We start from the raw sequence: 14710 nt of genomic DNA, 5'->3' as shown, positions 1-14710 counted from the left end.
CTCCCCACCCCCACCCTCCTCTAGCTTATCTCTCCACGCTTCAGGCTCTCTGCCTTTATTCCTGATGAAGGGCTTTTGCCCGAAATGTCGATTTCGCTGCTCCTTGGATGCTGCCTGAACTGCTGTGCTCTTCCAGCACTACTAATCCAGAATCTGAATCTTCATCCCAGAGTTGAAATGTCTAACACTGTATCCTGTGCATTTAACAAGAGAGGGTGTATGTTCAAAGGAGATGTGAGGGCAAGTCTTTTACACAGAGAATGGTAGATCCCTGGAACACGCTGCAAGGGGTAGTGGGGGAGTCAAGTACAATAGGGCATTTAAGGAATTTTTAGATAAACACATGAATAAGGAATGGATGGATATGGACCTTGGGCAGGAAGAAGGGTTTAGTTTAATGTGGCGAAATGTTCAGTACAACATAGAGAACCAAGGGCCAGTTCTTGTGCTGTACTATTCGATGTTCTGTTGTCATTTCAATGGTAGCAAATCAGAGCCTGGTGTGTTTTGTTTTTAAGAATGAGATAATAGATACATTTACAACGTCAATCAATCTGCTTCGATGTGTTATGACATACCCGAACTGGAATTAGAACCTAGGTCTTCGAGGTCAGAGGTCGAAATGCTGCCACTGAACCACAAGAACAGCACGTGGCCAGGAAGGTTGGCTAGTGGCAAAGGTTCAGCCACGCTCTCACTGAAAGTCAGGGAGGGTTCGAGGGGGTTAAAGATCCTATTCCTGACCCTTTTCTTTGCGACCTTATCCTGGTATTCCAATTAATGGCTAACTGCCTATTTGCCCAACTCACAACAAACTGGCAACCACTGAAAACCAAGGTGGTTTTCACTCTTCAACAAGGCATGACATCTGGGGGCATGAAAATCCATCCCTCAGTCCCTCAGTTCTCTATGTTTCCTGTTATAACTCTGAATGACATCAGTGCCCGCAGCCCAATCCAGAGGGAACAACATCAATGGTTCGAGTGTGGCTTGACATAGGACTCACTGGACACATTCACTTCAAATTTGGCCGAGTCGTCAATTGCGTTTCGAGGGGTCAGATGTCCTACTCCTGCCGCTTATCCTTTCGATCTTATCCTGATATCCTAATTAAAGACTAACTACCCGTCTTCCCAACTCACAACAAACAACAAGCAATGACTGATTTTCTCAATTCCAAGGTGTTTCTCACTCTGCAACAAGGCATGACATCTGGGTGCATGAAACCCCATCCCTCAGTTGTTGAATGGAGTTCTCTGTGTCTCCTGGTGTAAATCTGAATGACAGTAGTGCCCCCCTGTTCCGACCCAGAGGGAACAATCGCAATGGTTCAAGTGTGGCTAGACATAGGACTCACCAGAAACACTCAATTCAAACTTGGCCAAGTCGTCAACTGCGTCACACAAGTACGTCCCTCGGTCTCCCAGTGTAACCCGGTGGATGGTCAACCTTCTGCATCTTCCATCCATTTCTATTGTACACTTCTCGTTCTGCACCACCTCCACCCCGTCATGGAACCATCTCACTTTTGCCTTCGGCCATGACAGCTCACATGACAGGACAACCTCGTCCCCAGTCAGTACATTCAATATCGGAGAGGAACTGTTGACGATTCTTATTGGAGGCTCTGGATCCAACAAAGACAAAGAGAGAGAGAGAGAGAGTGTGAGCAAGAGTATGTGAGTGTGAGTGAGAGAGTGAGAGTGAGAGAGAGAGAGCAAGAGTATGAGAGTGTGTGAGTGGGAAAGAGAGAGAGACAGAGAGAGAGAGGAAGAGTGTGTGAGTGTGTGTGAGAGAGAGAAAGGAAGAGTGTGAGAGTGTGTGTTAGAGAGAGAGAGAGAGAGAGAGAGAGAGGAAGAGGATTTGCAGGTGGAAGCCATAAGTGGAGACAGTTAAATAAAAAAGACAAAAGAGAAAAAGTGACAGAATAAGAAGAGAAAATTAGAGAGATTGTGAGGAAGAGACAAAGACCGGTGAAACATAAACACACAACACTAAGTTATAGTCCAACAGGTTTATTTCGAAGAACCTGTTGAACTATAGTCTGGTGTTTTGTGATTTTTAACTTTGTCCACCCCAATCCAACATTGCCACTTCCACATCAAATATAAACAGGGAGAGTGTGTTGGAGACTTTGACAGAGAGGAAAAAAAATGAAAGAGTGAAATGTGAAGAATCCCTGTCACAGTGGTCTCCTTGGTTTGTGTTACAGAAATAGTGACACTGTCACTCTGGGCAGGGTGAGATATTGATATGGTGTTCAGATGTACAAGAATGCTCTTGTTTTGACACACTAAGTTTGTTTCTGCTCTCCTTCCATTAGGTTAGAGACAAAATAACTGCAGATGCTGGAGTCCAAAAGAAATAGGTAGGATGCTGGAAGGACACAGCCATCCAGGCATCATCAGGAGGTGAAGTCAACATTTCTGGTCTGACTGTCTTCCAGGAATGGGTGTAGTTGTGGGGGAGCTGCAGATAAAGGAGGTGGCTGGAGCAGGGTGGTGAAGTGGGGATAGGTAAAGACAGGTACAGGATATGACCAGGTTGGTCAATGAGGACTGAATCCAGTTGGTGTGAGGAATCAGTGGAAGGGATGGGAAGGGGCTGGAAATGGAATCGGGGGATGGGAAGGGAGGCTATTTGAAATTGGAGAACTCAATGTTGAATCCTCTAGGTTGGAGGCTGCCCAGGCATGAGATGAGGTTTGTCCCTCTAAATTGTCAAGTGGTTCATTGTGGCAATTTAGGAGGCCAAGGATGGTCATGTCAGAAAAGGAGTGGTTAGGGGAATTGAAATGGGCGGTGACTGGGAGGTCCAGTTGGCCCCTGTGGGCCTGGCTACAATGCTCGGTCCATCTCCAGCGACGGTCTCCAGACGGACTTTTTCTACAAACCTACAGAGTACAATAACTACCTGGACTATATCTCCTCCCACCCAGTATCCTGCAAGAATTCCATCCCATTTGCCCAATTCCTCCGCCTCCGCTGCATCTGCTTGGACAAGGAGACATTTTACTCACGAGCATTCCAGATGTTCACCTATTTTGAACAACGTGCTTTTCCTCCTCTGTCATCCAGACAGCCCTCTGCAGCACCACTTCCAATCCCCGTTCTACTTCTCTAAACTCAACCCCCAACATAATAAAGGCAGAGACCCCCCGTCCTCATCTACCCACCCCAGTCTACGCGTCCAACGCATCATCCTTAAACACTTTCATCAACTCCAACCAGACCGCACCAATAAGAATATCTTCCCCTCCCCACGCCCCCAGCCTCCCTGGCTTCCACAAGGACATTCCCTTGGTTTGCACTGGTCTCTGTACTGAATGCACCCCCAAACCCCCAGCTACCTTGCCCTGCAACCGGAAAAGATGCAAAACCTGCCAGTACACTAATCCCCTCACCTCCATCCAGGGCACCAAATACCCCTTCCCAGTGAGAAAGAGGTTCACCTACTTCTCTTCCAACCTAGTTTACTGCATCAGGTGCTCCCAAAGTGGTCTTCCCTACATCAGGGAGATAGGATGTAAAATTAGGGAACGTTTGATTGAGTATCACAGCCGGACCTGCAGGAGTGGACCGGATCTCCCAGTCACCGCCTATTTCAATTCCCCTAACCACTCCCTTTCCAACATGACCATTTTTGGCCTCCCCCATTGCCACAACGAATTACACCTCAAATTGGAGGAACAACACCTCATCTTCCACCTGGGCAGCCTCCAACCCAGAGAACTCAATGTTGAGTTCTCCAATTTCAAATAACCTCCCTTCCCATTCTTCAACTCCCTTCCCAGCCCCTCCCCATCCATTCCACTGCTCCCTGTCACCAACTGGATTCATTCCTCCTATTGACCAAACAGATTGTACGCTCTGTCTTCACCTATCCCCACTTCACCACCCTGCCCCCGCCGCCACCACCTCCACCCCCATCCCCCACCTTTCATCTGCAGCTCCTCACCACCAACCCCCCAGTTCTGAAGAATGGTTACACCTGAAACATCGACTTCTCCGCCTCCTGACACTGCCTGGAAGCTGTGTGCTTCCAGCCTCCTGCTGGTTTATTTCTTCTTCTATTCGGATCACTGATATTGTGAAAAATATATCTTCAACAACAGGCTAATTGCAGGATTAAGAACCGGCTATTTTAGACAGTGATCCGAAGACATTTCTTTCCTCAGGGCGTGACAAACTTTTGGAATTCTCCGTACTACAGGAATGTGGATCCACACTCATTGAGGTTAATTCAGGAGTGGGATTGAGAGATTGTTTGACTCTTCACAATTGAGGGAAATGTCAAACTAAGAGCTGAAGAAAGACATTCAGTGCTTCAAGGCTACACTGTCATTCCATACAATTTTAGCTAAGCCTCTCTCAATGTCATGTTTCCGCTTTCACCCCACGCTGTTTGATGCCTAGAACATGGAGAAGTGGATACCACCTGGATTAAGAGGATATGGACAAGCTGGACAAATGAGGGTTGTTTTCTCTGGAGGAGCACAATCTAAAGGCAGACCTGACAGAAGTAAATAAGATTATGAGAGGCATAGATAGGGATGACAGTCATAATACTTTTCCAAGACCTGAAATGTCTAATACTTGAGAGCATGCATTTAATAAGAGGGGACAAGTTGAAAGGAGATGTTAGGAGCAAGTGTTTTTTACACATAGTTTTAAATGCTTGGAACTCGTTGGCAAGGATAGTAGTGGGTCAGATATGACAGGGGTGTTTCAATGCTTTCAGATAAGCACATGCATAAGGAAGGAATGAAGGGATATGGACCCATATAGCACAACATTGTGGGCCAAGGGCGGGTTCCTGTACCGGACCGTTCCATATTCTAAATGTACCTATCTCATTTTTAAAAAAGATACATGCAAGATTCTGACCCACTATCACTGAAACAGCAATTTTAATCAACCTGCATAGATGCATTGCCAAGTTCGGTACCCAAGGGGATGGCCGCAACAATGGGCTTGGGTTCATGTCACACTACAGGTGACCCCATTTCACTATACACAGACAGATGGACGGACGGACACACACACACACTCCCGCTCACAGACTTAAACCCCTTTACACTCACACATACAAGCACCCTCTCACAGACACTCAATGCCCCCTGCCCTGCCCCCCCCCCCCCCACACACACACACACACACATATATATGTTTGTGGGGTGAATTTGTGCCTGCAGAATTACATTTTACTTTGCTCAAAAATTGCATGAATCTATGTAAGCTTCTGTAAATCCATTTTTTAGATTAGAATCAGTCTGACCACTGTGGCACAGTCAGCCTCACAGAGGAAGCTAACGCCTTCAATACATTATCTGGGCCGACATGACACCAATTGTTAAAGTTCACTTGAGAATGTAACTTCTAAGAAAAGTTTTGTGATTTATATATGAAAGAACTGAAACCAACATGGTCATTTTAAAAAGATGAGAGACTTAACAAATAATCCAAGTCTTTTTCAATATATAATTTCAGTTACATCACACTGTAAACTTTTGCTATAAATTCTGTGTCTTACGATCTTATTTTCCACAACGACCTGATGAAGGAGCAGCGCTGCAAAAGCTAGTGCTTCCAAATAAACCTGTTGGATTATAACCTGGTGTTGTGTGATTTTTAACTTTTGGATTATAACCTGGTGTTGTGTGATTTTTAACTTTGTACACCCAGTCTAACACTGGTGTCTCCAAATCATGCATCGATGTGATATGACATAATTCAACTGGGAGTACAACATTCTAGGTCTGAGGTAGGAATTCGATCATTGCATCACAGGAGCAATGGAAGGTTGACCACAATCACCATTGATCTGAAAGTCACTGCAGGCTTGAGAGTTCAAATGTCCTACTCCTGCTCCTTGAGATCTTATCCTCGTATCCTAATTAAAGACTAACTGCCTGTTTCCTCAACTCACTACAAACATCAGACAATGGTGGATTTTCTCAATTTCAAGGCAGTTTCGGTTCTGCAACCAGACATGACATCTGGATGTGTGAAAATACATTCCTGAGATCATGAAGGGAGTTCTCTGTCTCTCCTGTTATAAATCTGAATGACAGCAGGGAGCCCCATCCCGACCGAGACGGAATGATGTTAATGGTTCAATTGTGGTTTCACTTAGGACTCACCGGACACATTCACTTCAAACTTGGCCGAGTCGTCAACTGCATCACATAGATATATTCCTCCGTCCCCCACTGTAACCTGGCGAATGGTCAGTCTCCTGCATCTTCCATCCACCTCCATCGTGCAGTTCTCATTCCACTTCACCTCAACCCCATCTTTGTACCATCTCACCTCGGCCTTGGGTTGAGAGAGCTCACACGACAGGACAACCTCAGCCCCAGTCAGTACACTCAACACCGCAGACGAACTGTTGACGATTCTTACTGGAGGCTCTAGATACAATACAAAAGGAGAAAGAGAAAGTATGTGAGTGACAGTGAGAGAGAGAGAGAAATTGGTAAATTTGAGGGAGGAAGATTTAAATGGAGAGAGTAAAATTAAGAGGAAAAAAGGGAAAGTGTGATAGAATGAGAAAGAGGGAAAGGAAAAGAAAATTAGTGAGAGTGGGAGGAGGAAACATAAACAGTGGGAGTGCATTGGCGACATGGACAGAGCGGGGAAAAGCAGAAAGAATCCCTGTCCAAAGAGCTCTTTTTGGTTTGATTAGATAGATTCCCTACAGTGTGGAAACAGGCTTTCGGCCCAACAAGTCCACACTGACCCTCCGGAGAGTAAACCATCCAGACCCATTTCCCTCTGATGAATGCACCTAATACTTTGGGCAATTTAGCATAGCCAATCCATCTTTGGACTGTGGGAGGAAACCGGAGCACCCAGAGGAAACCCACGCAGACACAGGGAAGACGTGCAAACTCCACACAGACAGTTGCCCAAGGCTGGAATCGAACCCGGATCCCTGGCGGTGTGAGGTTACAGTGTTAACCACTGAGCCATCGTGCCGCCCCGTTAATACAAGACTGATTCTGTCACACTGCTGACAGTGAGATACGGGTATGGTGTTTAGAGGGTCAAGAATGCTTTTGTTCTGGCACACAATGTTTTTTCCTACTCTTCTTCCATTAGGGTCACTGGTGTTGTGAAAAATGCATCCACAAGAATGGTCTATTCACAGGATAAGGAGCCAGCCATTTCAGATGGTGATGAGGAGACATTTGTTCCTTCAGCTGGTGATGTATCTTTGAAATTCTCCGTACCAGAGGAAAGTGGAACTTCATTCATTTGATACTCAAAACTGGGATTGAGAGATTGCTTGGCAATTCATAATTGAGGGAGACATGGAAACTAATGTAAGCCATCAGCCCTTCAAGTCTGCTCCATCATGGCATACAATTATGGCAGATCCTCTCGTAAAATAGGATATTCACACTTTCCCCCCATACCCTTTGATGCCTCAAACGTCTAGAATTGCACGCCGCTTGGATTAGAAGGCATGAGCTGTAAAGAGCAGGAGGAAAAACTTGGGTTGTTTTCCCTGGAGCAGCCGAGGCTGAGGGGAGACCCGATAGAAGTTTACATAATTATCAGAGACAAATGGCTGACAGTCTGCCTCTCGTTCCCAGAGTTGAAATATCTAATACTAGATACCATGCATTGTGTGAGGGCAAGTCTATCATACGAAAAAAGGTGGACACCTGGAACGCACTGCCAGGGTACTGGTGGAGGCATGTATGAGAGGGGCATCTAAGGGGCTTTTAGATAAGCACGAGTAAGGAAGGAATGCATGGATATCGACCATGGGCAGGAAGAACGGATTGGTTTAATTTGCCGAAATGTTCAGCACAATATCGAGAACCAAAGGGCCAGTTTCTGGGTTGTACGGTTTGACATTCTGTTGTCATCTCAATGGTAGCAAATCGGAGCTTAATCTGTTTTGTTTTTAAGAATGAGATAGATACATTTACAACGCCAACTAATCGACTTCAATGTGTTATGACATACCTGAACTGGAATTAGAACCTCGGTCTGCTAGGTTAGAGGTAGGGATGCGAGCACTGCACCACAAGCGCCTGAAGTGGCCAGGAAGGTTGGCTGGTGGTAAAGGTTCAGCCTTGTTCTCATTTAAAGTCAGGGCAGGGTTCCAAGGGGCCAAATGTCCTACTCCTGCCCCTCGTCCTTGCGATATTATCCTGGTATCCTAATTGAAGACTAAATGCATGTCTCCCCAACTCACAACAAACATCAACTGATATTTTCAATTTCAAAGTAGTTTTATCTCTGCAACAAGGCATGACATCGTGAGGCATGAAAGCTATCCCTCAGTCGCTGAACGGAGTTCTCTGTGTCTCCTGTTACAAATCTGAATGGCACCTATATCCCCTGTCCCGACCCAGAGAGAACAACAACATCAACTTAGGACGCTTGACTTAGGACTCACCAGACACGGTCACTTCAAACTTGGCTGAGTCGTCAACTGCATCACACATGTATGTCCCTCCGTCCCCAACTGTAACCTGGTGGATGGTCAGTCTCCTGCGTCTTCCGTCCACCTCCAACGTGCAGTTCTCAGTCCGCTTCACCTCAACCGCGTCCTTGTACCATCTCACCTCAGCCTTGGGTTGAGTGAGCTCACATGACAGGACAACCTCAGCCCCGGTCAGTACAATCAACACCGGAGACGAACTGTTGACGATTCTTACTGGAGGCTCTGGATCCAATGCAAGTGGACAGAGAGAAAGTGTGTGAGTGACAGTGAGAGAGAGGGGGAGGGACGGAAATTGGTGAATTTAAGGTGGGGGGGGAGGCGGAATATAAGGCGTTATTCCTCCAGGTGTCAGGTGGTAACGGTTTGGCAGTGGAGGAGGCCCAGGACCTGCACGTCCTTGATAGAGTGGGAGGGGGAGTTGAAGTGTTCAGCCACGGGGCAGTGGGGTTGGTGGGTGCTGGTGCCCCGGGGATGTTCTCTGAAACAATCCACAAGAAGGCGCCCTGTCTCCCCGATGTAAAGGAGACCACACGGGTGCAATGGACGCAGTGGATGACATTGGTAGAGGTGCAGGTAAATTTCTGATAGATGTTGATGGATCCTTTGGGTCCTTGCACGGAGATGAGGGGACTGGTGTGGGCACAGGTTTTGCACTTCCTGCGGTGGCAGGGAAAGGTGCCAGGAGTGGGGTGTGGGCTGGTAGGAAACCAGGCGGATCGGGGTGTCGGTGGAAGGATACTGGTTGGGACTGCGTGAGAAAAAGAAACAGATTGCTTGGAGACATTTGTTGTGGTGAAACAATGTGTGCAGCAACTGGACATGCATGGTGAAGATGAGGCTTTGGGGTCTGGGGAAACGATGTCGGTGGAAAGGTACTGGTTGCTGTTGGTCCCCAGCCCCCAATGCCTCATCTTCACCATGGACATCTAGTCACTGTACACATCGATCCGCCACGGTGAAAGTCTCCAAGCTCTCCGTTTCTTCCTCTCACGTCGTCCCAACCATACCCTTCCACAGACACCCTGATCCGCTTGGCTGAACTGGTCCTCACTCTCAACAACTTTTCCTTCCAATCCTTAGACGTCTTCCAAACCAAAGGGGTAAGCCATGGCACCCACATGGGACCAAGCTATGCCTGCCTGTTTGTTGAATATGTGGGACAGTCTATCTTGCGCAGTTACACTGGCACCACACCACCTACATTGATGACTGCATCGGCACCACCACGAGGTCCCATGAGGAGGATGAACAGTTCATCAACTTTACCAACACCTTCCACCCCGACCTCAAATTCACCTGGACCATCTCGGACACCTCTCTCCCCTTTCTGGACCTCTCCATCACATTCTTTGGTGACTGACTAACCACGGACATCCACTACAAGCCCACCGACTCCCACAGCTACCTAGACTACACTTCCTCCCACCCTGCCTCCTGTAAAAACGTCATCCATTATTCCCAGTTCCTCCAGCTCTGCTGCATCTGTTCCCAGGATGACCAATTCCACCTCAAAGTCGAAGATGGCCTCCTTTTTCCACGATCGCAACTTCCTTCCCACATGGTTGATGATGCCCTCCAGTGCATCTCCTCCACTTCATGCACCACTGCCCTTGAACCCCACCCCTCTCAACGCAACAAGGATAGAACACCCCCACCCCGCCCGGTCCTCACCTTCCACCCCACCAACCTCCGTATACATTGCATCATCCTCTGCTACTTGCGCCACCTCCAAACGGACCCACGCCAAAGATATATTTCCCTCTCCACCCCTATCAGGTTTCGGAAAGACCATTCCCTCCGCGGCTCCCTCATCAGGTTCACACCCCACACCTGGCACCTTTCCCTGCCACTGCACGAAGTGCAAAACCTGCGTCCACACCAGTCCCCTCACCTCCGTCCAAGGCCTCAAGGGATCCTTCCACATCCATCAGAAATTTACCTGCACCTCTACCAATGGCACCTACTGCATTCATTGCAACCGGTGTGGTCTCCTCTATATCGGGGAGATGGGACGCCGTATTGTGGATCGTTTCAGAGAACATCTCTGGGACCCACCAGCACTCACCAACCCCACTGCCCTATGGCTTAACACTTCAGCTCCCCCTCCCACTCCGTCAAGGACATGCAGGTCCTGGGCCTCCTCCACCGCCAAACCGTTACCACCTGACACCTGGAGGAAGAATGCCTTAGATTAGATTTTTAGATTAGATTTACTTAGATTAGATTACAGTGTAGAAACAGGCCCTTCGGGCCAACAAGTCCACACCGACCCGCCGAAGCGAAACCCACCCATACCCCTACATTTACCCTTTACCTAACACTACGGGCAATTTAGTGTGGCCAATTCACCTGACCCTGCACATTTTTGTGATGTGGGAGGAAACCGGAGCACCCGGAGGAAACCCACGCAGACACGGGGAGAACGTGCAAACTCCACACAGTCAGTCACCTGAGGCGGGAATTGAACCCGGGTCTCTGGCGCTGTGAGGCAGCAGTGCTAACCACTGTGCCACCGTGCCGCCTTGTATTCCACCTTGGGGCCCTGCAACCACACGGGATAAATGTGGACTTCAACAGCTTCCTCATTCCCCCCACACCCCAACAGTATCCTAGTCCCAAGCCTCCAACTCGGGCACCAACCTCAGGACCTGCCTATCACTCTCCTCTCTGACCTATCACCTTCTCCCTCATCTTCATCACCTATCACTTTCTCAGCTACCTTCGCCCAAACCTCACCCCCTCCCATTTATCTCTCGGCCCCAAAACACAAGCCTCATTCCTGTTGAAGGACGTATGTCTGAAATGTCGATTTTCCTGTTCCTCAGATGTTACCTGACCTGCTGCACTCTTCCAGCGGCAAACTCTCGACATAGGACTCACCGGACACATTCACGTCAAACTTGGCCAAGTCGTCGACTGCGTCACACAGGTACGTCCCTCGGTCTCCCATTGTAACCTGGTGGATGGTCAGCCTTCTGCGTCTTCCATCCATTTCCATTGTGCACTTCTCGTTTCGCTCCACCTCCACCCCGTCCTTGAACCATCTCACTTCGACTTTGGGCCGTGATAGCTCACATGACAGGATAACTTCATCCCCAGTCAGTACATTTAATACTGGAGAGGAACTGTTGATGATTCTTATCGGAGGCTCTGGATCCAACACAAACAGAGAGAGAGAGTACAAGGAAGAGTATGTGAGTGTATGTGTGTGAGAGGGAGACAGACAGACAGACAGATACAGAGAGCACAATTGGAGGATTTGTGGGTGGAAGATATAAATGGAGAAAGTGAAATAGAGAAGAGGATAAAAGAGAAAAAGTGACAGAATAAGAATGTGGCAAAAGAAGAGAAAATTGGAGAGACTGTAAGGAAGAGCAAAACATAAACAGACAATACCAGATTATAGCTGAAAATGTGTTGCTGGTCAGGCAGCATCCAAGGAGTAGGAGAATCGACGTTTCGGGCATAAGCCCTTCTTCAGGAATGGACTATACCAGATTATAGTCAAACAAGTTTATTTGGAAGTACCTGCTGAACTATAATCTGGTGTTGTGTGATTTTAACTTTGTCCACCCCAGTCCACCAGCGGCACTTCCACATCAAAATATAAACAGTGAGAGCACGTTGGAGACCTGGACAGAGAATAAAAAAATGAAAGACTGAAATGTGAAGAATCCCTGTCCACAGTGCTCTCCTTGGTTTGTGTCACAGAAATAGTGATCCTGACGCTCTGGGCACAGTGAGACATTGGTATGGTGTTCGTGTGGACAAGAATGTTCAACACACAAAATTTTGTTTCTGCTCTTCTTCCATTAGGTTAGAGATATAATAAATGCAGATGCTGGAATCCAAAAGAAACAGGCAAGAGGCTGGAAGAACACAGCATGTCAGGCAGCATCAAGCCATGGAGAAGTCGACATTTTGGGTGTAATTGTTCTTCAGGACGGGGTGGGGGGTGGTTGACGGGGAGCTGCAGATAAAGGGGGCAGGGTGGTGAAGTGGGGATAAGTGAAGACAGGCAGAGGGTCAATGTGAGGAATGAAACCGGTTAGTGGCAGGGAGCAGTGGAAGGGGTGGGGAGGGGCTGGGAAGGGAGGTTACTTGAAACTGGAGAACTCAATGTTGAGTCCTCCTAGATAGAGGCGGCCCAGGCAGAAGATGAGGTGGTGTCCCTCCAAATTGCAGTGTGGTTCATTGTAGCAATGTAGGAGGCCAAGAATGATCATGTCGGAAAGGGAGTAGTTAGGGGAATTGAAATGGATGGAGGTCCGGTTGGCCCCTGCGGGCCTGGCTGCGATGCTCGGTCCATCTCCGGCGACAAGCTCCAGACGGATTTTTACTACAAACCCAAAGGCTCTCACATCTATCTGGACTATACCTCCTCCCACCCAATATCCTGCAAGAACTCCATCCCATTCTCCCAATTCCTCTGCCTCTGCTCAGACAAGGAAACATTCCACTCGTGAGCAACCCAGATGTCCATCTATTTTGAACAATGTGCTTTCCTTCCCTCTGTCACCCAGATAGCCCTCTGACACACCGCTTCATTCCCCATTCCACTGCTCTAAACTCCCCCCAACGCAATAAAGACAGAGTCCCCCTTGTCCTCACTTACCACCTCCCAGTCTCCGCATTCAGCACATCATCCTTAAACATTCTGCCAACTCCAACTGGACCCCACCACCAAGAACATCTTCCCCTCCCCTCTCTGCCTTTCCCTTTGACAATACATGTTTTGTGCCGCTCTCCCCACCAACTATTCCCAAACCCTGCAACTGGATGCAAAACCTGCATGTACACTACCCCCCTCACTTCTATCCAGGGCACCAAACAGCCCTTCCAGGTGAGACAGAGGTTCACCTGCCTCTCTTCCAACTTAGGTGATCGCAATGTGGTCTTCTCTACATCGGGGAGACCAAACGTAAACTTAGGGAACAGTTCGCCGAGCATCGCAGCCAAGCCTGCAGAGGCCAACCAGACCTCTTAGTCACCATTCATTTCAATTCCCCGAACCACACCCTTTCTGACATGACCATCCCTGGTCTCCTACATTGCCACAATGAACTACACTGCAATTTGGAGGGACAACACCTCATCTGCCTGGGCAGCCTCCAACCCAGAGGACTCAACGTTGAGTTCTCCAATTTCAAATAACTCCCCTTGCCATTCCCCGACTCCCTTCCCAGCTCCTCCCCATCTCTTCCACTGCTCCCTGCCACCAATCGGACTCATTCCTCCCATTGACCAAACAAATTGTTCCTTCTAGTTGTTTTCACCTATTCCCACCTCACCACCCTCCCCCCCCCCCCCCACCCCCTTTATATGCAGCTCCCTGACACCCACCGCCTGTCCTGAAGAATGGCTACACCCGAAACCTCGAATTCTGCACCTCCTTCTGCTGTCTGGCTTGCTGTATTCTTCCAGCCTCTTGCCTATGTACTTCTTCTATTAGGACCACTATTGTGAAATTGTGAAAAATATATCCACAACAATGGGCTAATTGCAGGATTAAGAGCCAGCTATTTTAGACAGTGAACCAGAGACATTTCTTCTCTCAGGATGTGACAAACCTTTGGAATGCTCCACACTCATTGAGATATATCCAAGAGTGGGAATGAGAGATTGTTTGACTCTTCACAATTGAGGGAAAGGTCAAACTAAGCTGAAGTAAGCCATTCAGTGCTTCAAGGCTGCTCTGTCATTCCATACAATTTTAGCTGATCCTCGATCTCAATGCCATATTCCTGGTTTCAACCCACACCCTTTGATGCCAAGAACATTGAGAAGTGGATGCTACCTGGATTAGAGGGTATGAGCTTTCAGGACAAGCTGAACAAACTAAGGTAATTTTCTCTGGAGAAGCACAGACTGAGGGCAGACCTGACAAGAGAGGGATAGATGGGGTAGACAGAGCAATTTAGGGAACATCTCCGGGACACCTGCACCAATCAACCCCACCGCCCTGTGGCCCAACATTTCAACTCCCTTCCCAGCTTGCCGAGGACATGCAGGTCCTGGGCCTCCTCCACCGCCGCTCCCTCACCACCCGAAGCCTGGAGGAAGAACGCCTCATCTTCCACTCGGAATACTTCAACCCCAGGGCATCAATGTGGATTTCACCAGTTTCCTCATTTCCCCTTCCCCCACCTCCAACCTTCCAGCTCAGCACTGCCCTCATGACCTGTCCTACCTGCCTATCTTCCTTTCCACCTATCCACTCCACCAACCTCTCTGACCTACACCTTCA

At 48.2% G+C, this 14710-nt stretch overlaps 1 protein-coding gene across 18 annotated transcripts in view; it reads right to left on the bottom strand.

Annotated features, from left to right (window-relative positions):
- The window catches only part of obsl1a (obscurin like cytoskeletal adaptor 1a), a 297489-nt gene that overhangs the window by 137849 nt on the left and 144930 nt on the right, over positions 1–14710 (bottom strand). For 13 of the 18 annotated variants that reach the window (XM_043694326.1, XM_043694325.1, XM_043694327.1 and 10 more), the window contains 4 exons: positions 11344–11613; positions 8416–8685; positions 6143–6412; positions 1358–1627 (listed from right to left, as the gene is read on the bottom strand). The exons of 1 other annotated variant lie outside the window; for it this stretch is intronic. In XM_043694326.1, coding sequence (XP_043550261.1) covers positions 1358–1627; positions 6143–6412; positions 8416–8685; positions 11344–11613 — 1080 coding nt within the window. The remainder of the gene's footprint in view (positions 1–1357; positions 1628–6142; positions 6413–8415; positions 8686–11343; positions 11614–14710) is intronic. 4 more of the 18 variants (XM_043694341.1, XM_043694333.1, XM_043694331.1 and 1 more) reach the window with 4 other exon arrangements.

The sequence above is a fragment of the Chiloscyllium plagiosum genome, chromosome 7, assembly GCF_004010195.1.
Source record: "Chiloscyllium plagiosum isolate BGI_BamShark_2017 chromosome 7, ASM401019v2, whole genome shotgun sequence".
Taxonomy (NCBI): domain Eukaryota; kingdom Metazoa; phylum Chordata; class Chondrichthyes; order Orectolobiformes; family Hemiscylliidae; genus Chiloscyllium; species Chiloscyllium plagiosum.
Note: the sequence above shows the minus strand (reverse complement) of the source record. Positions and strands in the feature narration are given on the sequence as shown.